The sequence below is a fragment of the Protopterus annectens genome, chromosome 5.part0 (assembly GCF_019279795.1).
Source record: "Protopterus annectens isolate FY-2018-M chromosome 5.part0, PAN1.0, whole genome shotgun sequence".
NCBI lineage: Eukaryota > Metazoa > Chordata > Ceratodontiformes > Protopteridae > Protopterus > Protopterus annectens.
Window position 1 is genome coordinate 1,204,678,246 of NC_056735.1, and position 25,397 is coordinate 1,204,703,642.

The following is a 25,397-nucleotide window of genomic DNA, read 5'->3' on the forward strand; positions in this document are numbered from 1 at the left end:
CTTAACCATTCCTGCATTTGTTCCTGATCAACATGAGGTTCTTCCAGAAGTTTTCTATGTGTGCAACTATATTTATGCATTGTCCACATTTCTTGCCTTCTCTTCTGGTCCTTAATCTTATATTCTTTCTTTTGTTTTTTGGCACATTCATTTGCTGCCTGGTTTTCATGCACTTCTGGTTTGATTTCCATTCCTGCTTGATGCCGATATGCATCTGCTAGCCTAAGCGGGGAAGTCATCTTAGATTTCTTCTCTTCGTATTTCAAAACTTTCACTACATTTGGGTCTTGTGAGGTTAGCAGATATGTATGGAGTCCCAAGATTGCAGATCTTTATGTGTAATCAATTTCAAGGAGGCCCATCCCTCCTTTGGAACGGGGAATGTATAATCTTGGCATGCACTGATTTTTATAAATCATTTGGTGAGCATGAAGCATCCTTCTTGTTTTCCGATCTAATTTATCCAACATGTTTTGGGGCCAGTCAATCTCTCCAAAACTGTAAGTTAGGACAGGAAGAGCAAATTGGTTTATAGCTTGGATTTTGTTCCTAGATGTCAATGCTGCTTTCGGGATTAATTTAAGTCTTTTAAAGTACTCCTTACTAAGTTTTATTCACATTTGTTCATGTTTTATTGTTGATCCTTCATCAATTCCCAAATATTTGTACACTCCCTCTTGCTCAAGCTGTTTTATATCACATTCTTGTCCCAAACTGATGTTTTCTTGGTGCTGGAGTTTTCCTGCTTTAAAGGTTGCTTTTGCACATTTATCAAGACCAAATGACATTCTTATATCATCTGAAAAACTTTTGACAACTTGCAGTTGTACTTTCAGTCCATCATCTGATGAGCTATACAGTTTCAACTCATTTACAAAGAGAAGATGAGAAGTCTTTACACTTTGTTATTTTCTAAGAGCCAAATTATAGCCATGGCCTAAGCTGTTAAGTAGACAACTTAATGGTTTAAGGGCAGGCAGAATAGCAGCAGTGACAGAGAGTTACTCTGCAATATCCCCCTTTGAATTTTTATCCCTGGGATAATAATTAGTCCTTTATCATGGCTTAATTGCAAAGTGGAGGAAGAAACCAAATGCTATGCCCGTAGGTAATGCACGGCCAGACCAAATTACAAAACAAACACAGTTGGCCAGCAAACGTAACAGATGAAATCAGCCCAAAATATAAGTAGATAAAACGATTTTATTGTATAAAATAACAGACCGATTTCGGCAAAAATATGCCTTTTTCAGTGTTGGAAAAAACAGACTTAAATAATACAATTGAACATGCAAATAAATACTTTTAGCTTACCAATGAGCACACTGATAAGCCAATACTCATGAATAATACATGAAAATCCAAAACATAGTAAATCTATGAGACCAAGCTAATGTATTGTAATGTGATGAAATGTTAGATATAATTCATCCTTTAGAAACTGCAAACGCTGAATACAGCAATAATGTAAATATAATTAAGGTATGTACAAATGCTCATATATATATTTTTGTATATATACAAAATATGTCCAAACATGAAATATCAATATAAACTCCATTATAAAAAATGCACACCAGTAGGCACAAGCTTCCCTACTGAAATAATGCATATATATTAGGCATGTGTTTACTGTGATATACCAACATGTATGTACAATATTTTGAAATATAAAATATAAAAGGAAATTGTACCATATTTGGTGCTCATGAATGGTGATGTAGAAAATATGTTATGTTCATCATAAAAAAGTGGTTAAAGATGATCATTGAGTCCAGGTAAAAAAAGTGCACCCAACCTTATTATCCAGTATTTCTCCTTGTGATCCAATATGCCGTGCCACCCTAGTGTATTGCTACAGTCACCAACTATTCTGTCAATGATCATGAACCTAAACTGAGCTTGTTGATGTTTGGAAACATGTCTATACAGTGCATTAGTTTCCTTTTTGTTTTTGATGTCACTTCGATGTTCATTTATGTGTGTTCTTAATGGCCTGGAGGTCTGGCCAACATAAAATGCCCCACAATGACATGAGGCCAAATAGACAACCCAATTGCTGCTGCAATTACCAAATATTTTACACTCATAAACTTTACTGGTGTTACGACTAGAAAAGTGCTTGGACTTGGTAATCTGTTTGCAGGACCCATAATGGCCACATGGAAAGGTACCCAACAACTCATTTCCTGTTATAGTTAGTTGTTTATGAATAGCTCCTCCACTTCCAATGTGTTTATAATGTGAAAATAAGGAACCCAATATTTTCCCTTTCCTATATGAGAATTGGCATTGTTCTCCCAAAAAACATCTGAGTTGTTCATTGGCCAAAAGAATATTCCAATGTTTATTTATGATGTCCCTAACAGCATAATAGTTCTTGCCATATGTGGTAATAAACCTAATAGTAGAAGTTCCTGAGTCTTCAGATGGAATCTTATAGTCCAACAATGTTTTTCTGTTCAAGTGGGATGATCGTGTCCATGCGTTGTTAATGTCTTCAAGTTTATACCCTTTGTTGACAAATCTACGACAAAGATCAAGACTGGCAACATCATAATCTGTTTTGTTGGAACTAAGGCGTTTCATACGCATAAATTGTGACACCGGGATATTCCTGATGGTATGGCGTGGGTGCATGCTTGTAGCATGAAGTAAAGTGTTATATTGGGGGTACTTGCGAAACACTCAGGTAGTCAAAGTATGGTCTGGATTCCTAGATATAGTCACATCCAGAAAATTGATGGTTTGCAAATCAGAAGTGATAGAAAATTCAATGCCCCAGATGTTATCATTTAAATATTCAACAAATTCCTGCAGATATCCAGCATCCGCACGCCATACCATCCAGCAATCATCCAGGTACCTACGCCAAATGTCCATTTCAACCAAATATATATTATGGGAATCATCATAGATCATACATTCCTCAAAAAATGCCATGAACAAATCGGCGTAGATAGGAGCAAAAGAAGCCCCCATAGCTGTACCTTGGAGCTGCCAGTAGCATTGGCCTTGAAAATAGAAGACATTTTTGTAGAGTACATGTTCTGTCATGCAGATAAGTAATGTGTTGAACCCTGGTGAATATAGTCCAGCTCTGTCCAACCAATATTTGATTGCTTGTAAACCAGCCCAGTGTGGTATGCTGGTATATAATGCTTTAACATCTAATGAGCACATTAACCACCCTGGCTCCAATTGTGTGTCCTCAATAATTTTGAGGAACTGTGTAGTATCCTGCAGCCTTGCCCGGACCAAACTCAAAAGTGATTTAAGATAATGTGTCAGGAAAGCAGACAGGGGTTCAGTTAAGGATCCAATACCCGAAACAATCAGTCTACCCAGAGGGTTGGTTAATGATTTGTGTATTTTGGGTAATAAATAAAGAATTTGCTTTCGAGGGTCCTTAACTGAAATTTGAGAAACACAACCCTTGGTAATAATACCTTCCTCACATGCTAGGTTCAAAAATGAATCAATTTATTTTTTAAAATTCAGCGTAGGGTCAATGGGCATGTTCATGTAGCATGCAGTGTTGGATAACTGAGATAAACCTTCTTGCAGATAGTTACTCATATTTTGAACCACCACTGCCCCACCTTTGTCTGCGGATAATATGACAATGTCCTTATTGTTACGTAACTGTCGAAGGGCAGTGTTCTCTGGCTGTGAGAGGTTATGTCCCATCATAGTATATCCTAGATTTTGAAAATGTAGGTCCCTAAAGACAGACTGCATAAAGATGGATACATGCTTATTCATAGGTGGCTGAAAATTAGATTTGCCAAATCTAAATTCATTAGATCTTTGAGTTGTATTATCTGTAAAAAGCAACTTTAGATTTAAACTTCGACAAAAATTGATAATATCTGTAACTATATGATACTCATCAGAAAAAAAGCCAGATATAAAACTGAGCCCTTTATTCAAAAGAAACTGTTGATCACAAGACAAACTGACATTCGACAAGTTCAAAACATTGTGGATTGGTTGCTGAGATTGACTTATATTAAAAAGTTCTGGATTAATCCCTCCAGGGAGTGTTCTAATGGGTCTTTTCTTTTGCTTTCGTCCCCCTCTGCGCTTTGAGCCATATCTAAAGGGATGTTTTTATTAGTTTTCTTTCTATGTGGTGAACCCCTGTCCCCAGTACTGTCATAATCTGTGGGAGAGGAATCCTCTCCTGATGTACTGTTGTTGAAACCTTCTCTGTTCTTTAGAATAGATCTAGGCCTTTTCCTGGTGCGATTTGGGGTGAATCCCTGTTTGACTTCTGCAAATCTAACTGAGCGGTTAAGCTCAAAGGGTCGTCCCCTCTGATAATCAGATAAATCTCTGTGAAATTTTTTAATTTTTCTATCTTTAATAGTTTTTTCATGGTTTGTCAATTCTTTGGATAACCTCTGCAGATTGTGCTTTCAGTTCTTCATCTGATCAGTTTTACAGTTTTAAATCATTGACAAAGAGAAGATGAGAAGTCTTTACACTTTGCTGTTTTCTAGGAGCCAAACTGTAGCCATGGCCTAAGCTGTAAAGTAGACGGCTTTATGGGTTAAGGGCAAGGCAGAATATCAACGGTGATAGATAGTGACCCTGGAATATCCCACTTTGACTTTTTATCCCTGGGATAATAATTTGCCCTTTATCATGACTTAATTGCAAAGTGGTCTGCCACTGTTTCATGGTCACTGTAATGTAGTTGATCAGTGTACGGTGTATCTTATACATTTTTAAGCACTCTTTTATCCATGAATGTGGGATACTATCAAATGTTTTTTGTAGTCAGTCCATGGCATACTTAAATACTTCCCCTTTTTACAGTTCTTCACTATGACTTTATTTAGCAGCAAATGATCGTCTGTTCTATATGACTTTCTTTTATTGTGCTTTTGTTCTATTGCCATAATTGAGTTTTCTTTTGAATGACTATAGAGTCTGTCGGCATCAATTCCAATGTATAGTTTATATGTTGTCGGAAGCCAAGTTATTGGTCTATAATTTTTAGGGTAGCTTGCAGGTTCACTTTTAAGTAGGAGCATTGTTTTTTCTGTTGTTAGCCAGGTTGGTGTCTGTTCGAGGTGCGCATATAAATAGTTCCTACTCATGGCTAAATCTTCATACAAAACTGTTGATACTTTTAACCAGAAGTTAGTTACTGCATCTGGGCCTGGGGTTTTCCAATTTGAGGCTTTTCTTAAATTTGTTTCACTCTCTATGGCTGTTATTTCATCCCATTTCATATCCAGTACCTTTAAACGTCTTATGCTTTCATTTACTTCTTCTATCCATTTAGGATCTTTGTTATGTTCCACAGGATCTTCATAAAATCTTCTTCAAAGTTTATCTGTTTCTTCTTTTTTTTGTGGTTTTTCAATTAATTTTACCTTGTTTCCCAGTTCTCTATAAAACTTTTTTGGATCATCAATAAATTGCTTATTTTGTACGTTTCCTTTATATTTATCTGTGTATCTTCAAAGTTTTTCCGCATGTGCTGAAATTTTTAGTTTGTTATTTGTGATAGTGCATGATAGATCCTGATTTCTTCTAGTACTTTGCATTGCTTTTATCACGTCTATCTTTCGAAGTAGTTTCATTGATCTGTTCCCTCTTCTGTACTGTTCTAACAGTGACACTTCTTGTCTTAGTTGCTTTATAGTTTTCTCTATTCGATACTTCCATGGGAGTATTCAATTTCTCCCCTTTCTCTCCCTCACTACCCTATGTTCTTGTGGTAGAACTTTGTCAGTTATTAATTTAGCTGCACAGTAATATATCCTGTTTACTTCTGTCATATTGCATGGATCTCTGTGGACAGTCCTAATTATTATGTTCATTTGTTTTGTTCTAATTCTGACTTTTGGGGTTTTATTGACCTTCTGCATCTATTTCTTTCACTATTCTTAATATGTCTACTTATCTGTAAGTCAAGCAACTCTTCTTTTAGCTTGTTTTTTTCTAAACGGAGGGCACTTTTTTTGTTTTCCATTTCCTGCGGGCATTCTATAGAAAGTTCTATTGCATCTTCCTATGGCACATTCTGTTCAATTTCACCCTGTGCCATCCGTTGCTCTGTCATATAAGAACTCACTTGCGTATCACTCCCTACCATTAACTGTGTCAGAGTTTCCACAGTTTCCTGTTCCTTCCCTTGCCATCCAGCTTCAAGTGAATGTTTATACTTGTTTCCTGTGGAAGACTCCAAAATATTTTCATATGACACCTGACCAGTTGCTCCCCATTCTACTGGTTTCCCCTTAATTTGGAGTTCCGTTGTGCTGTCCTTTTGTGGTGCTTTCTGAATTAGATTTTCTCCACTGAATCCTTCACTTTTGGAGTACTGCATACCCTCAGTTTCTATTTCTTTAACTCCTCCATTACTAATCTCCTTTTCCTCTTTGTCTTCTTATTTTTTGTATTGCAAAGTTTTCCATGTCCGAATTCCTTTGCCTGTATTTCTCTTCAAATAACTTTGGTGCTGCTGTTTCTGTATTGATTAGTTTTGCTTTCTCCTTTGCATAGGTATTACACCATATTAACTCTGTTTTTATTTCCCATGTCCATATTTCTTCTTCAGACATCTGCTGATCTTCTTTCTATTTCTCCATACTTTGGGGACTCATTCTATCATGCTGTGATGTAACCTGTGTTAAACCTTCTACATCAAATCCTTCACTTTGCATTCACTTCATAGCTTAAACATCTATTTTTTTAACTTCTACTGTACAATCTGCTTTTTTACATTCCCTCTTTGTGATATTATTTTTGTATTTTGAAATTTTCCATGTCTGGATGCATTTGCTTGTATTTCTCCTCAAATATCTTTGGGGCTACCTTTTTATGTTGTTTAATCTGGCTTTCACCTTTGCATAGATATTGCACCATATCAAATCTCACATTCTTGACAGTGTCCATATTTCTTTTTTATACTTTTCAAAAATATCTAGGCTTTGTTGTTTATATTTTTGCACTTCCTCCAATGCTTCTTTTTTTCAAACAGATCAAAGTTTCTTGGTCTATATACTGTTTTTCAAAAATCTGTTGTATTATTTATTTATTTTATTTTATTTTACATTTGTTAACCTGGCTATAACTGGATATATTTCCATTTTCAGTAGAGGCCCAGGGAGAAAATCTCCGAAAGTAGCACACAGAATTTACAAACAATATTTACACAGTGTAAAATGACAGCAATTTTTTATTTGAAGCTTCTGACAGTTTTTCTTGTGGAAGTATTTTTCTTTCCTTTAATTTATCTCTTAATCTTTTTGTATATCATGTGTCTGGAAATTCTGGGCTTTTGCATAATTGTAACAATATATAATTTATTTCTTATCCTCAATAGTCCACTCTATTGTCTTTATGGCTCTTCTTGGCCTGTCAGTTTTTGTGATTTTTGTGGACTGCTACTTCCTTCTACAACAGGGGGTCTAAACTCCCCCTGGTCCTGGCTTGGCCCATTGCAGGAATGTTGCCATACTTTGAGGATTCTATACTGTCATTTTTTTCCAGTCCTGGCACCAGTGCGCCTACCAGGACTGGGCACTTTTTTATCCTGGGTTTTGTGCACCCAGCTGTCTTTTTTAAGTTTTGACCTACTTCTGTCCATGATATATGTTATGTAAATACAGTCTATATATCAGTATTGCCTTGGTGAGATTTTGTAGAAAACAGGGTCCACCTTGTGAAGATACTCACCAATACTTGAGGATGAATTCAGTTTCAGCACTTCCTCTGATTGATTCCTGTAGTTATCCTGTAATATTTTATATGCCCTGCTAATTATCCTTTTTTTTTTTAAACAACGTCTGTTCTATATTCTACTAAAAACTCTGCAAGTGTTAGTCTTTCACTTAGGATCACCCCATTTGTTTTTCTTTGCCTATACACTGATATCAGTCCTTGATAGGGAAGGCACTCTCTTGACTGAAGTCCAAATGAATTCTTGGCCTCTTCCCATTCTGTTACCTTTCCCTCTCTAATTATTTGCTACCAATACCTTGGTTCCTTTTGCCTGTTTTCTCATGTAAATTCCAGCCCCCTTTTACCTAGTCTTTGTTCCCCTAATTGCATTTATCCCTATGGCAGAATCTCCTTTTTCTATTCCCGTATTATCTAGTTTGGGATGGCTGAGTGGTTCAGTGGTTTGTGTTGTCATCTCTCAGCAAGAGGTTCTCTGGTTCAATTCTCTTCTGGGGTGCCTTGTGTGTGGAGTCTGCATGTTCTCCCTGCATTCATGTGGATTTCCTCTGGGTGCGCCGGTTTACTCCCATGTTACAAAGATATGCATCTGGAGCATTTCTCCCCAAGTCTCTGCTGAAAATTGTCTCATTCCAAGTTGGACTTTCCCGGTAAACAAATGTTACATAATTAAATAAATAATTCTTAGAATATGTTCTGTATGGTTGTTGTTATTGTTGTTCTCCTTAAGGCTCTGTGTCCAAAATTGCAGTCTCCTCTTTCATCATCATCCCTTTCCACCTTCCATTATAGCTTTCTGCTTGTGCTATGTGTATAGCTCTGAAATACTCATTCAAATCAGGTAATCCCAAACCACCTTGTTCTGTTGGAAGGATCGATTATCCCACTTCATTCTTGCAGTCCCCCCTCGATAAAATCCTTCATCTCTTTTTTAATTGCTCTTCACAACTCTCTTCTGGTTGATAAAAAATACGCCTGACTTGTGAATAAAACTAAAGGAACTAAAAATATTTTCACTGCTTGTGTATTGCTATCCATAGTCATAAAACAGAACTTCCAGTTTCTCAGTTTTTGTATTATCTTTTGTGTAGGCTCTTCCCACATATCCTTTGCTGCCATAACAGAATCCTTTTTAATCCATACACCGAAGTACCTCATTTTATCATGTCCCCATAAATATGGGTATTGCTGAATCAATTTGTGTGTGGTTATATAGTTTATAGCTATTGCCTTTATTTTGTCTTCATTAATTTTGTATCCTGAAAAGACTTGAAACTGTCTCAGAATGTTCCAGAACACTGAAATGTCCTTTTCTGATTTATAAAATATCATCTGCAAGTGAAGCCAACTTTTCTTGATTACCGTACCAATTATATCCTTGAATTTCTGAGTCCCTTATTTTCTTTGCCAGTGGTTCTAAATATAATGTAGATAACAGAGGGAAAAGAGGACGCCCCTGCCTGGTTCCTCTGCTCAACCAGAACTTATCTGTGCGGACCCTCCCAATTTTAATTTTCACTTCCAATCATCATATATCCTCTAATCAACTTTATAATTTTATCATGGAATGCAAATGCTTCCATTGTCCTACTTATAAAATGTCATCTTACTCTTTTGAATGCTTTCTTTGCATCAAGACCAACTAACAACAGTGGCATTTTCTAGCATTCTTATTCCTTCTGGATCATCATTGTTCTATTAATGTTAAATGCTTGCCTCCCCTGCACAAAACCACATTGATCAATAACTATCTATCTATATCAATTTTTGCATCACATTTGCCTTTCATTTAGCCATTATAGATGTAAACACTTTACAATTTTTGATTACAATCTAAATGGGCCTATATGAATCTGCATCTGATGGGTTTTTACTATCTTTAGGTATTAGCCATCACTGCTTTCTTCCTTAATGTTGGTGCTTCTCCTCCTTTTAAAATACTGTTAAATAAAACCTTCTAGATTTTTATCACTTTCTTTTCTCCTAGCTTCCAGACTTATACAGGAATATCATCTGTTCCTGGAAACTTTTCTGTAGGTTGGTTATACATTGCTATTTTTTATCTCATCTCCACCTGTCCTAACTGTTAGTAATTGAGCAATGTCTGTCTCTAACCTTGGAATATTTGATTCTTCCTTAAACATTTCCATTTGTACTTTGTTTCCACATTTCTCTGCTTTCTACAGATTTTCATAAAATGTCCAAAATATTTCTAATACCTCTACAGCATCTGTGGTTATTTTCCTTGTTATAGGATCCCTAAGCTTGGCAATAATCCTTTCTACTTTCTATTGCCTGAACTATTGTGCTAAAAGCTTGTGTGCTGTAGAGTAAAAAAAAAAAGAGTTGCTTAACAGCAGTCTTTCTAAACTCATGCATATTATCAAGGGTAGTCCCTTATTTTCTCTACAGTTTCACTTCTTATTGTTCCATGAGATTCACCCTATTCTGCAATACTTTAACCATTGTCTGTCCCTCTAAATAAGCCTTGTCACTTCTTAACCGTATGTCTTTTTCTTTTATTAGCACCCTATTTTTAAATTCCACTTTAATTTTATCCCACTTCCTAGCTGTATTTTCAGAATAAATTTCTAGCTTCCCTACTAACTCCCGAATAATTTCCACTACCCATTCTTTAAATTTCGGCTAACAAATTATGTTATACACCTGTAACTATGTTCAACATCTGTCACTATGTTTTAAACTTGTTTTAAGTTCTACAGCTGTTTTAAAACTATGTTTTATCTTGTATTATGTCATACAGCCAGTTCAATGTCTATAATTTTAAATGCAATTTTTCTCTAATTGTATATGTCAGTAACACTAAATTTGGAGCTTTTCTCCCCGGGCCTCTGCTGAAAAAGGACCTGCATCCAGTCGGACTCTCAACAAATGTAAATAAATAAAAATAAATAAATTCCTCTCTGTTTAACAAATAGGTGGAGAAGCAACATTGTGTCATTTTTATTTCTTTACCCTGCATTTTTATTTTAGTTATTATTGGCATGTGATCTGAAATAGTTATTAGAGGCGTATCAAAATTTTCAATTAAATGCATGTTCCTGTGAAATATTATTTCTGTCTAGCCCAGATTTTGTACCTTGGGGAATAATGTATGAATTCTCTCTGAACTTCTGTTACTGAATTTACATTTTCCATGCTAAATATTTTCATAAATTTCTTCAAAAATCTACCATATTTTTTATATTTTCCTTTCTAGGCCTCCCAAGTACATCACAACTGTTGCAAATCAAGTTCCAGTCCTCATCTAGAAGTAATATTCTCTGCTGAAAACTGATTACTTTTCTCAGAATTTTCTTAAGCTTCATTGTAGCAGTTTTAGGTGGAATATAAATACATGTCAGCATAATCCTCCTCCCTTGCTGCTAGCTCCTTAGTACTGCAAATCTGCCATTATTATCTTTTTTTTCCTCTTCTATCAGTATTGGAGGTTCTTTCACAAATCGCTTGATTTTCACTCTGCAAAGCAGCCACTTTCTTTGTGACTCCACCTTTGTGTTTGATTGCAAATAAGTGAAAAAAATTGCCACAAAAATAAGTCTCAACTTATTTCACTGTCTAAAAATTTAAAAACTCAAAGCAGCCACTTTCTTTGTGATTCCACCTTTGTGTTTGATTGCAAGTAAGTGAAAAAATTGCCTCAAAAATAAGTCTCAACTTATTTCACTGTCTAAAAAATTAAAAACTCACATATAGAAGATGGAAGGTTTATTTTTTAATAGTTAAGTATGTTCAGCATAATAAATGCAGACCTTCTCTCTGTCACTTTCTCTCTCTCACAGACACACACACACACACACACACACACACACACACACACACACACACACACACACACACACATTCAGAGTACCCTAACAAGCCTGATTAACAAACAGTTGCATTTGCGTACTTCTTGTCCATTAAGATAGACACTTTATGATTGGGTACACCTGTGATGTTTGTCTGCAATAAAGTGAAAGAAGTAATGATCACAGTAATTTATTTCATTTTTTTTTTCATCTTGTAAACATCTGTGCTGGGACATTACCTTTTTACTATAGTGACAAAATTGGCTTTCAGTACAGTTTCATATTATTTTATATGTTAGTGTTGATTTTTTGGGGTCCCTCCTACCTAAAAGAGTTTATTGCCCCTGACTATACCCACCTCTAGTGTTGTGCTGTGCTCCAGTGGGACTCCCAGAAGTGTTATATAATTTTGTTTACCAAGCTCCATGTCTTTGGAACTTACTGCTCCGGCAGCTTTGGGAGTGTTTCACTCTCGCTTCCTTTTCCGTAAAGTCCTTTCTTTTTCACTTTTTTAATTTACTTGTATTTTATATTAATACTGCAATAGTTTTCTTGCTTCTTAATATATAAGCATGTAAGAGAAAGTATAGTTGAAATTTCAGTCAGATACACACACACATACACACACACACACACACACACACACACACACACACACACACACACACACACACACACACACACACACACACTGCTTCTGATAGCCCAGATCGGCATTAATTTGTTTCAAACACAGCTTTCCCGATAACATAAATAAATGACTACTTTCTGACTAGTTCATCTCTGATATTTGACTGTAAACTTCATATCTTCTCTTTTGCCAGTAACAGTATTTGCCACTCTATATATTTCCTTTATGTCTGTCTCAGTAATGGAAAAAATAAATTAGCAATTGTTTCTGTAGGAAGAGCATGCTAGTCACACTGCCTACATTTTTATCTGGTTTCCTTACAGTATTTTTTCAATTTATTTTAGGCTGTAAGAGAAAGCTGTCCTTGAGCATCAAGGTGTACTTCCTTTTCTTGAAGGTCAGAGTTTATTTTCTCTTTAACAGTCTCTATCAAATGATAAGAGACTACCAGTACGCAGTGACATCAGCTGTACATAACCAACCAATGCCACTACCTGTATCACAGAGCAACATGCTTTGTTTTGGTGCAGTGACCTCTTATGGTATGAGAGTAAGGAGGCCTGAAAATGAATAACATGGCTTCTCATGTCCATATTCATTTTTGGGCTTTTTGTTTTTCCTTGCATCTTCAGGGTTGTTATTTTTTAGTTCCTTACATTAAATGTACTAGCAAATATTTATCCCTTAAGTATTCCAAAGGTGAAAAAAAAAATCCTTTTTTTTAATCATAGTGTTTATGACTTTAAAATTAAGTAACACAAAACTGTTACCTCAACACTCAGTGTTCTGGAAACTATATTGGCATCTGGTGTTAAGGAGCTAACAACAACTGGAATAGTAATAAAACTGCATGGGGCTATTGACAGGATAAGCGCAGCAAATATGGCAGATGATGAATTTGCATTGGATTTTACAATTTGAAATAGGAACATATATTGAAGATACTGTTTAATGAATACAGCAGATACTTGACTATTAAACTGAGTGAATGCTTTATGGACTTCTGAATGCTATATTTCAGATCTGGTTTTATTTTCTAAATTTCATATGTTAAATTTTTATTTCATACAGATGGTGAAATTTATGCCTGGGGAAGTAATGGTTATAGCCAGTTGGGTGATGGGACAACAAATCCATCTGCAGCACCCGTCATGATCTCCATAAATCTAGCCAATAAGAAGGTCATTGATGTAGCCTGTGGGTCCCATCATTCTATGGCACTGACAAATGATGGACAGGTATGAGTTTATTTTCTGATATTTGCTCAATTTTTGCATATATATATATATATATATATATATATGTATATATATATATATATATATATATATATGTGTGTGTGTGTGTGTGTGTGTATTTAAATGTTTATATGTATATATATATATATATATATATATATATATATATATATATATATATTATCCATCTATATATGGGTCTACTTCAAACCATCTAAAACCCATAACATCTAATTTCATAACATTGAGACCAGAACATCTAACACTACAAATCACAAAAAAATAACATCCCCTACACATGTAATGACACCAAACACATTTTTTACTACGTTTCTGCAGGGGGGCAAGCCCCCCTGCACCCCCTGTAAATTAAATATACCAACTGCTAAATCGCACTACAGTGCAAAAAAGTTAATTTCCTAACCCCACTGTATCAAGCCCCCCTGCAGAAACATATTAAAAAGTGTGTTTGGTAGTTTGGTGTTGTTATAGGTGGAGGAGATGTTATTTTCATGTGATTTGTAGTGTTAAATGTTATGAAATTCGATGTTATGAGTTTTAGATGTTTTGGGTTGCAGATGTTCTGGTCTCAATGTTATGAAATTAGATGTTATGGGTTTTAGATGTTTTGAAGGGGACCCATATCTATCTATCTATCTATATATATATATATATATATATATATATATATATATATATATATATACACACACACACACACACAATTACTGTTTGTTCAGGTTTTTATATGTACTTCTTTTGTCTAGATGATTTCTTTGTTCTTATAACATAGGCATAGTTTACTGTTCGTATGCTAATATTTCCACTTTAAAACAGCAGGATACATTCAAGCCACACTGCTTGCACTCGCGCAAAAAAAAGCACTCCTTGGTTTCAAGTCGCATCTTCAGATCTGATTCTGTTCTGGCATAAGGTCTTTATCTTCATAACAGTTATGAGCACAGAGTAGTCTTTGGGAATGTTTTTCCTTTCTTTCTAAGCTATGAGTGCATGTGTGTTTGTTTAGTTCTCCTTTCAATGATGGAGTCACAAGAGGACTGATTCAGAGGTAACAGGTAATCCAAGTGAAAAATGCAAATGCAGACTAAAGACTAGTTGTCATAAGACCTGGTATGCCTGCCATTTACTAAACCTTAAAAGCTTTTATTCCCAATGTTGTAGTCACTGTTTGTTTTAAAGATCAGTGAACAGTGTAACCACTTTCTTTATGTTAGGGGTAATACTGTAGCTGTCAACTCCTGTACAAAAGCTTGTGTAGTTTTCTTTGATGGACAAGTGTGTCTGTTTAAATGGCGCATATGGCTAGACATCTTATGATCCTTGTGATGTCTTGCCTGATATTGTTCCTATTTTCCTATGAAATTACTTAGTAACCATGATGTAAAAGAGAGATCTATTTATCCCTACAATAAAATTGAATAGGCAGAAGCACATCAAGTTTAAACTTATTTGCACAGCATACTTCAGGTTGCTGCTACTACATGGTTCAAAAACATTTTTAGACTCTCAGGAAGCAATCTGTTTCCTGAAGAATCGGACATTAGACACTGTCACTTCAGTAGACAGTGATAACCCATGACTAGAGGAAGAGAGTGCCCAAACATCCAGGGCCTGCTTATAAGAAGTATAGCTTTGGCAAACATAGAAACTTTTTCCCTATTTTTCAATGGCTTGCTTACATCTTTAGTTGGCATAGTAGTATTCATATCTCCACAACACAATAGTGCTTCCTCATGAAAATGCAGTATGTTGAAGTAGAACCTTTCTGAATTCCAGTGAAGTAAATTGTGGAGTGGAAGTGGTGGTATAAATTGAGCTGATAGTGTTTTAAGTAAAAAGGTGAGACAATATGTATTGGTAAATTTACATAACTGAAATCCTAACTGGAAGTTTAGTGGTCTAATTGCTATTGAACAAATTTGAGTGTGCCTACCAGGGTGTTTAAATTAGACTCTAAACCTGAATAATATTTCAAAATACCCAAGAAGTAGAACACGGGCACAGTTTTTGAAGAGTACGGTTTAGTAAAGTTCTGCTTTTGCTATGAGGACTGGCCTAATGACCCTGCCAGCTGTGTGTCATACGTTTAAAGTAGTGACATTATCTGGTTAGAGACATGATAGTGATTTAAATGATAGCCCCAGAATAGTGTGGCCTAAATGTGATAAAGTTATTAAAATATTGGTGGGGCTGTAAATCAAGGTGTACTATTATAGTGGTTGTTTGTCTTAAAATTAGAGTTGACTTGTAAAAACTGGTCTAAGTTTAAGGTAAAATGGATTGATTGTATTCATTGAAGTGGTGCATATTGTAAACCCACTTATGGCAAGAGTGGTGTAATGCTTAAAATGAGGCCATGGAATAGAGGCATTATGTTTAATTAATAACATAAGAAACTGGCATGAAGGGAAACTGGGACTTGACCCCTAGAGGAGAAGATGCCACTACCAGATTTTTGGCAACTTTTCATAGTCAATAGATAAATCCTGACTTGCAAAAAGTTAAATTTCAGCCTCTGTTTATTCATGTGGACAATTCTTGCTTGCTTATTAAGATACAAAGAGATTCAACTGTAAATACATTGGGTGTAAATTTTGTGGATTATGTTTTGTTTAAAGGCAGTTTAAATGTGATAATTCACTGTTGGTTTTAAATTAAATTTGGTAGCTCTTCTAAGAATAATGGACATGGGTAGAATGGAAAATATGTATTAATTCCCCAGAGGAGAAAAGGCACCTGGTGTAAATAAACTGGAGGACTGGCCAATTCAGACTTTGCAGCTCAATAAAATGCAATGGAGGCTAAGAAATATATAATATAATACATAAGCTTTCTCCATCAGAAATGAAGAAATTAAGAATAATTTCTTGAAATTAAATGGAGATGGGTTAACAAATACAGTGAAAAAAGCATTCCAGTGTAGCAGTTTGGCAAAAGCAGATTTTTTCATGGTACATGGGACTTACTTAGACACTCGTAAACATAAAACACTCCTGAAAGGAAGGTGGAGCAGTGGAAGAGTTTCATCCATAACTCATGGTAGAAAGAGAGAAGTGGCAATATTGGTACCAAATGATTGCCCTTTCAAATTACAGGAGAGGTGATAGATGATGAAGAGAGATAGGAGACATGGTAGTTGAGGGTTCATAGGTGTGTACTAGGCTAATGGCCCTGGAGCCTTTACAAACCTAGCCCATATGATTATCCTGCTGTCGTCCCACCCGACCTTAGTTCCCAGTGCCTTTGTCGATTAGAGCCGCTGTAGTGATCCCCTGGGTGAATTTTCTATTTCCCATCCACTCATCAAGGTTTCTCTTGAAGAGGGCCAGTGAAGTGCTCTGTTTGACATGTATGGGAAGTCTATTCCATAACAAGACAGTCTCTGGGTTATGAACCTGTCCATCCAACATGTTCTTTTGCTTGTGGTAATGAGGTTAAGATCACTGGAGCGTGAGGTGTGGAGGGATTGGGATTTCTTTAGATGTAGCATTTCTAACAGAGCTGGATCAGACATGGCTTTGTATGTCAAGCAGAGATCGCCTCTAAGTAGGCGATATGAGACAGCGAATAGTTGGAGTTTTTTTTAGTCTGTCCATATAGGACAAGTGTTTAAGACCTAGGATCCTCTTTGTGAGGTACTTTTGCAGTCTCTCCAGTTGTTGCAGGTGTCAGTGAGGTACATGCCAAATGGGGCATTGTACTCTATTATTGGCCTAATGTGGGAAGAGTAGAGGGAGACAATGATCTCTTTCTTCCTGGATGCAAAACCCTTAGTAATGAGATGTGCCACATAGAAGGACTTTCTGACCACAGTGGCAGTGTGGTGGTCAAGAGAGGCTGCTTTCAACCTGTGTTTCCAGATCTCTTATAACACCTTCTGTGTTCAGTGGACTACCATCAATTTGGTAATTCATGGGAACCGGGTTTTTCCCAAAGGGGATGACCACACATTTTTTGGCATTGAGCTTAAGCCCATGGATGTCCTTCAAGGATGCATCTGCAGTCATAACATATGGGTTGTCCTGCCTCAGGCAGCCCTTCGGTCGGCCGGATTCCAAAGTCTGGGTCTGGCCTCGGCTGATGTCGCACTTTCCCCGACGTCAGAGCGTCTGGGGTATAAAAGCATTAGCCAACGCCATTTTCCTCAGTCTTTCTTGCCGCGCGGTGCCCGAAGCAGAAACTGTTTGCAAGTGCCGGTCGGTCAGATCCAGAGATTTCAGCTACCAAAGACTTCGAAAAAAGCTAAGTACCCCATTGGGGACTCTTTCTTGCCTCAGCCGATGTCAGACAAAGTAAATAATTGTTTAACTTGTGGGAAACAAATACCTCATAAGGATTTCCATTCTTACTGCCTTCCTTGCTTAGGCCCAGACCACGACGTATCGGCCTGTTTAGCCTGTGCCTCCTTCAACCGACGAACTCTTAGACGTCGGTCGGAGTTTGCAGAGGAATTTTTTGGAGCCGATTTTGCTTATAAAATGCCGTCGGAGACTCTGACTTCGCATATGGTCAAAAAACGCAAGGAAAAGGACAGATGCTCGCGGCCCGCGGTTTCGGCTGAAACCACGGCTAGGCCTACCGCGAGTGTCTCGGTTTCGGCCGAAACCGAGTCCTCGGCGATTCCTTCTTCCGAAACCATACTTCCGACCACCGAGGCCCCGGCTGAGTCGGCTTCAGAACTACCTACCGAAGCTAGTGTTCAGGATTTGTCCGACACCATACCTTTGGACATTTCTACCCCTGCACGTGGGGCTGCTAGGCCCCCAGCTTCTATGTCCATTAAGGCCTTCTCTAGGGCTAAAGCTGCCAAACTTTCAAAAGCCTTGCCTGCCAAATCTACACCCCAGAGGCCTTCCTCTAGTTCACAGATCCTCAGCCTGGCTGAGGACCTTATTTCCTTAATTAGGGGTTCACAACCTCACCCAGACAGGGCCTCTCAACCTCCTCCAGACAAAAGGCCCAGGACTGACCCCTCTGAACCCCACTCCTCAGATGATTCCACGGATGGATCTGAGTTGTCAGACCACCAGGAAGGGGCTTACTCGCCTTATGAGGATTCAGATGCAGAGGAATCTATCCCTTCGGCCTCCCCTCCTGAAGAGTTTTCCTTTGGGGAGACTTTACTCTCCATGAGAGAACACTTTCAGTGGCAAGGTCAGGATTTCTCTGATTCTAGAAAAAGATTACGGACCTTTTTGCATTTGCCTCAGCATAGGCCCTTAACTATACCTCCGGTTCTAAATGTAATTGATGATGTGTACAATGATGTCAGTACAGCCCCTGATACTCTTCCTCCGGCCCCTGCCAAACCTGACAGATATTACAGGGTCCCGGATTCTCATTTCCATCTATATAAAGCCCATTCTGCAGACCCAGAAACTATTTCTCAGGGCCCTAAAGGGATTGCAGCCGCTACTGCCAAAAACCCCCTACCCTCTGATAGAGAGTCTAGAGCTTTAGAGAGATGGGGTAAGAAGGTGTATACATCTGCAACTCTTTCTGTCAGGGCATTAAACTGTCAATTCCATATGATACAGTACCAAGAGTATTTGTTAGATGAAATGAATAAGAAACTTTCTTCTCCTGAACCCCTAGACCGTAAATCCCTTCAGGATTTGGTACATAACTCACAACAGGTTAGTAATCATTTCTTAAAATGTGGCTATGATGCACTGGAGGCTTCATTTAGATCAGCTATGACTGGGGCAGTTATTCGTAGGCATGCCTGGCTGAAGGAGCAATCTTTGCCAGACCATGTCAAAGTTAAACTCCTCGATGCTCCAATGGAGAAACAAAATTTATTTGGCTCCCCTGCTCAGGAGATTCTAAAAAAGGTTGAAGAAAAAGCAAAATCTGTGCAAACAGTTAAAGATTTCCTGCAAGTTCAACCACCGAGATTCAGTAGAAACTGGCCAACTAAGAATTGGTCCTTTCCAGACTCGGACAGAGCCCAGAGAGGCAGGAACAGGCGCTCTAGAGGCAGATGTCAATCGAAGGGCTCCTACAGAGGCCGTCAGTGGCAGCCTGCCAACCAGAGGAGTAGTGCAACAGCTACAACAACAACCACTACTACAGGACAAACTCAATGACTTAACTCTGATTCCGCCTACCAGGGATCAACTGGAAGCACCCTTGGGCGGAAAGCTGGCTTTATTTTCAAAAAACTGGCATTATATTACAAAGGATACATGGGCATTGCAAATAATAGACAAAGGATACAGGTTTCACTTCCACACTTTGCCAAAAAGAAGCGGAATGCCAAACCTTCCACCAAATCAGAAGGCAGAGGCTTTAAAACAAATCAGCAAGTTACTTCAGATGAAAGCTATAGAAAAGGTACCATGTTCAGAACAAGGCCAAGGATTTTACTCCAGACTATTCCTTGTACCAAGAAAAGAAAATCAATGGAGGCCTATTCTCGACCTGTCCGCGCTCAACACTTATCTCATTGTGCCAAAATTCAAAATGCTGACCCTATAGCAACTTCTTCCCATGTTGGGCAAGGAGTCTTGGCTTTTGACTCTAGATCTCAAGGAGGCATACCTGCACGTCCCTATACGACCAAGTTGCAGAAGACAGCTCAGATTTCTTGCAGGATCAGAGCATTATCAATTCTCAGCATTGCCCTTTGGCTTATCTACTGCGCCCAGAGTATTCACGAAATGCCTGGCATCAGTAGTTGCACATTGCAGACTACAGGGAATTCAAATTTATCCATACCTGGATGACTGCCTAATACAAGCAGACAACACGAAGAAACTGTTAAAGGACTTGGCCTATGCCATACACCTGTTTACAGGCCTTGGGATACACAATCAACATCCAAAAGTCAAGACTAGTACCATCCCAAAGGATCACCTTCTTGGGTGCAGATCTGGACACAAGCACCCAAATGGCCTTTCTCACAGAAGAAAAGCAAAAACAACTTCCAGATTACTTCATGACTTTGACAAGACAAACTCAGCTCACTGCAAGGAAAATCCTGCAGGCCCTGGGTTACATGGCATCCTGCATAATTCTAATCCCACATGCCAGGCTGCATATGAGGAAATTACAATGGTACCTAAGGAGTGTATGGTCTCAACACAGTCACAGTTTAGAAACCATGATACCAATCATTCCATGCCTTCAAAAGGAATTCCTGTGGTGGGCTCGGGCCTGCCAGTCCAACAGAGGGTTGCCTTTCAACAAACCAAAAGCAAGGCAGACAATCACCACAGACGCCTCGGACAGAGGATGGGGAGCACACATGGAGGACAAATGCATCCAAGGCCTATGGCCTCAAGGGCAGCTAAGCATGCACATAAACCAAAAGGAAATGCTGGCAGTGAGGCATGTAATCGAGGCATTCAAACCCTTCCTCCAACAAGGGCATCTGTTAGTAAGGACAGACAACACCACGGTCATGTGGTACATAAACAAACAGGGTGGCACACATTCTTACCCGCTATGCCGGATGGCTATGAATCTGTGGGATCTATGCCTGAATCTCAATATCCAACTACAGGCCCAATTCGTGCCAGGGAAAGAAAATGCACTGGCGGACAGCCTAAGCAGAACTACTATGGATGCACACGAATGGATGCTGCACCCAGACATCTTCAAGCTCATAAGAAAGACATGGGGAATGCCGGAGATAGACCTGTTCGCCTCCCCACTCAACCATCAACTGAAGACATTCTGCTCAAGGACATACCACCCACAAGCTTGGAGGGTGGACTCTCTCTCTTTCAGCTGGAAAGCCCTAACAGTATATGCCTTCCCACCTCTCCCATTGATGCACAAGGTTCTACTGAAAATCAGGGAGGAACAGCCAAAAGTGATACTAATAGCTCCGGACTGGCCAAGACAACACTGGTATCCACTATTGAGAAACATGTCTCAGGCAAAATCATGGCCTCTCCCCCTATGGCCTCTTCTTCTAACGCAGAACAATTTCAAGACCCTGCATCCCAACTTGAAAACATTGCAGCTAACTGCCTGGAAAATTCCTTAAATCCCAAACAAACTGTTTTATCTCAGAGGGTAAAGGACATTATCCTGGAGGCTCGCAGGCCTTCCACAAGGAAGACATACTCAGCTAAATGGAAGAGATTTCTTATTTGGAGCACATCAAAGGGCACAGATGTCACAGTGGCAAACCTAGCACATATCCTAGAATATTTAGCAGAATTGTTCCACAATGGCCTGTCCTATTCTTCCATTAAGATTCATGCTTCAGCAATTTCAGCAGAATACAATGTGGATCCACCTATCTTCTCACACCCTCTCCTCAGACAATTTCTGATAGGGATCAAAAATGTTAAACCTCCAATAAGACCCCCTCTACCTGCCTGGGATCTCAACTTTGTGCTGGAAAAACTGACACTACCTCCTTTTGAACCAGCAGCATCAGCGGATCTACAGTTTCTATCTTGGAAAACTGCATTCCTTCTGGCAATCACTTCAGCAAGAAGAGTATCTGAGTTACAAGCATTAATGGCAGTGCAGCCTTTTCTTATTTTCCACCAGGACAGAGTGTCACTAAGAACCAATCCTACTTTTATGCCAAAGGTGGTATCTAGGGTATCCTTGAACCAAGCTATTCGCTTACCTACGTTCTTCCCTAATCCACAGAACAAAGGGGAAAAACTTTTGCACACCTTGGATATACACAGACAACTACGCTACTATTTGGACAGAACAAAAACTAGCAGAAAAACTGACCAACTTTTTGTAGCATATGCAACTGGATTGCAAGGAAGAGCAATTTCCAAACAGACAATTTCAAAATGGATAGGAAATTGCATTCGCTTTTGCTACTCCTTTCATGGAAAGACAGTTCCTGAAAATATCAGGCCTCACTCCACAAGGGCCACGGCCACCACTACAGCCTTCCTACGGGGGGGTGGCTACCAAGGACATTTTAGAAGCTGCTACTTGGACCTCCGTGCATACATTTGCCAAGCATTACAATCTACCTTTGTACTCTAGATCCAGAGCAGGGTTTGCAACTGCAGTCCTGCAGGGGATCTTAACTACACCATCATTTTCTTAGTACCTCCACCCCAGATTGGCTATGGTATTCTACCCATATGTTATGACTGCAGATGCATCCTTGAAGGACATAGTACAGTTTTGTACCTACCATAAATGTAGATGTCCGATAGGTATGCATCTGCAGTCAGGATTACCCTCCCTCCTTCCCCTCTTTGGTATTCCTAGGGTGCTTACCCCTCTTTTAGCTAGCTGGGGGAATCTATTATGGTGTATTTGTTTATTCATGTATATAATTTGCAAATGTTTTTCAGCATTTATCCAAATTTAGCCTTCCTAGAGGGCACCTGGCATCTGGGGCAAGAAAAACTGAGGAAAATGGCGTCGGCTGATGCTTTTATACCCCAGACGCTCTGACGTCGGGGAAAGTGCGACATCAGCCGAGGCCAGACCCAGACTTTGGAATCCGGCCGACCGAAGGGCTGCCTGAGGCAGGACAACCCATATGTTATGACTGCAGATGCATACCTATCGGACATCTACATTTATGGTAGGTACAAAACTGTACTTTCTGACACCAGTTGTTGGTCTCAGTGAGACCTTTCTGTAGGATGTCAACATCACTTGTGGAGTTAATAATAGGTCCCAACTTGCAATCGTCTGCAAACTATGTCAGCCAGAGACCCTTTGTGTTGGCCTAGACTTCAGAGAAGTAGATACCAAACAGGAGAGGACCCAGGAATGAACCCTGTAGGACTCCACTCATGACTGGTCGTCAGTCTGACTTGGAGTCCGCTACTTTCACACTGTGGGTTCTATCTGAGAGGCAGTTTGCACAACCCACCTAGTGATATAGGGGTTGATGCCTAGCTAAGTGAGTTTTTCTATGATTCCAGAATGTGGAATGGTATCATACGCCTTGGCCAGATCATGGTAGTCTGTATGAACCACCTTGCCTTCATCCACAGCTCTGGTGACTGACTCAAAGAAGTCGACCAGGTTGAGCAGGCATGATCTACCCTTCACAAAACCAAACTGTATGGGATCCAGAGTTTGGAGATTCCCTATATTCTTGTTTATTAGGTCCATGATGATGAGTTTCATAGCTTTGCATATCAGACTCATCAGGCTGTTAGTAATAATAGATAGTTCCCAGCGTCTGTAGTCGCTCCTCCTTTGTAGAGAGGGGTGATTGTAGTAGTGTGCCATTCAGTAGGGGCAAAGCCTGAGATGAGGCTGTGATTGAACAGAGCACACAGGTGAAGTGCCATTTCACTCTGTAGTTCATGTAGAACACAGCCAGGGATATTGTCTGGTCCCACGGAAGCTGTATTCTTGGTTTTGGACAGTGCAGTTTTAACCTGTGCAGCAGTAATACTGGGTGCCTGGCAATCTACTGGTATTGTGATTGGCCCTTTGGGGGGGTAAAGTTGGCACTGAATCCGTCGGCCATTATATTGGCAATATCTGTTGGCTCAGTATAGGAGGTACCATTGTGCAGTAGCTCAGAGCAAATCTGGGTATTACCATGGAGTTCTTTACATAACTATAGAAGGCCTTGTGGTTGTCTTTACTATCAGCTGTAATTCTGTTTTCATAACTAGCTTTGGAGGATATGATGAGGAATCTCAGCTTTTTGTTGAGGTTGATAAGGGAGTTTTTCCAGTCTTGGGACTTCACCTTATTCCACATCAGTTTCCTCCTTCTGTTGTAGAGTTTGTTTATGGCAGGGGACCACCAGATTGGCTTCCTTTTTTTGGAGGAGAGTGTCTTGGTTTTATTGGGTATGGTGAGAGAGCCATACATTTGTGTACGTGTTTGTACAGTGTATTGGTGTATGATTCGTCGGTCATGCAACTATTCTCCATTTGCATGGGTGCCATGAAGTTAGCCACCTCTGCTTTTAGATGCCCAGAGTTAGCTTTGGAGAAGTTTTTCATGGTGGTTACCTTTGTGGGGGGTGGGGGTGGGTGGGAAGGATGTGGATTTCCAGGGTGATTAGTTTGTGGTCAGATCTAACCAGGGAGGAGTTAACTATTGATGTAGAGCAATGGTCACCCATGTTAGTAATGACCAGGTCAAGGATGTTTCTACCTCTAGTGGGGGTACAAATGAGCTGGTCCAGGACATTTGAATTAATGAATTCCAGGAAATGTTGGGCAAGTGTATTGGTACACGAGTAGTTTTCCCAGTTAATGGAGGGGTAGTTGAAGTTGCCCAGTATGAGAGTGTTAGGCTGGACCCTAATATTCTCCAATGTGCTTAGGAATGTGGAGTGTGAGTCTTGGGACATTGCTGGGGACCTATAGCAGGCTACGACCTGAATTGCTGTCTTACTCAGTGTTAGCTGCACCTGAAGTATCTCTGATGTATTATGTTGGGCTGCCAGTCTGGAGGTGTGCACATCCTTTATGAATATGGAAACACCACCGCCTTTGGAGTTTCTGTCCAAGTTCTGGGGCCGAAAGGTGTGGAATGAGTTATAGCCTGGTAGTGCAGGGGTGCTGTCTGCTGCCTTGATCCAGGTCTCTGTTACAGCACAAATGTTGATGTTCTCCATTTTAAGGAGTGCTTCGAGCGAGTGCCTTTTCAGATTTAGACTTCTTGCTTTGAGCAGCATGACCCTCAGTTTGAATTTGTTTGTAACTGTTACGGTGGTAATTTGGTCTTTGGAACACTACCTTAAAAAGGCACTATAGGGGTGGCAGGAGCCTTGGCCAGTATTCAGAAGCCCAGAGGTGACAGATGCAGGCCATCTCTGGCAAAGCATCGAGGTCTGTTAGTCATGTCATCCCAGGTAGACAGATACTGGATCCCCTTAGAATGACACAAGAAACTTAGCCAATTGTTGAAATTGATAATTTTCTCCTTGTACTGTGGTATCATTCTGGGTCATGGTAGGATGCTGTTTAGGGCTAGGGTCATACCCGCTTGGGCTACGTAGTCCGAGAGCTGCTTCATGTCTCTTTTCATGTAGTCCAGGGAGGTACATTTCAGGTCATTCACACCCACATGTAC

General features: G+C 39.2%; 1 protein-coding gene across 3 annotated transcripts in view; it reads left to right on the forward strand.

Moving 5' to 3' along the window:
* Positions 1 to 25,397, forward strand: part of RCBTB1 (RCC1 and BTB domain containing protein 1) — a 2,478,854-nt gene that overhangs the window by 869,605 nt on the left and 1,583,852 nt on the right. For all 3 annotated transcript variants that reach the window (XM_044071068.1, XM_044071070.1, XM_044071069.1), the window contains one exon: positions 13,216 to 13,382. In XM_044071068.1, the coding sequence (XP_043927003.1) occupies positions 13,216 to 13,382 (167 nt within the window). The remainder of the gene's footprint in view (positions 1 to 13,215; positions 13,383 to 25,397) is intronic.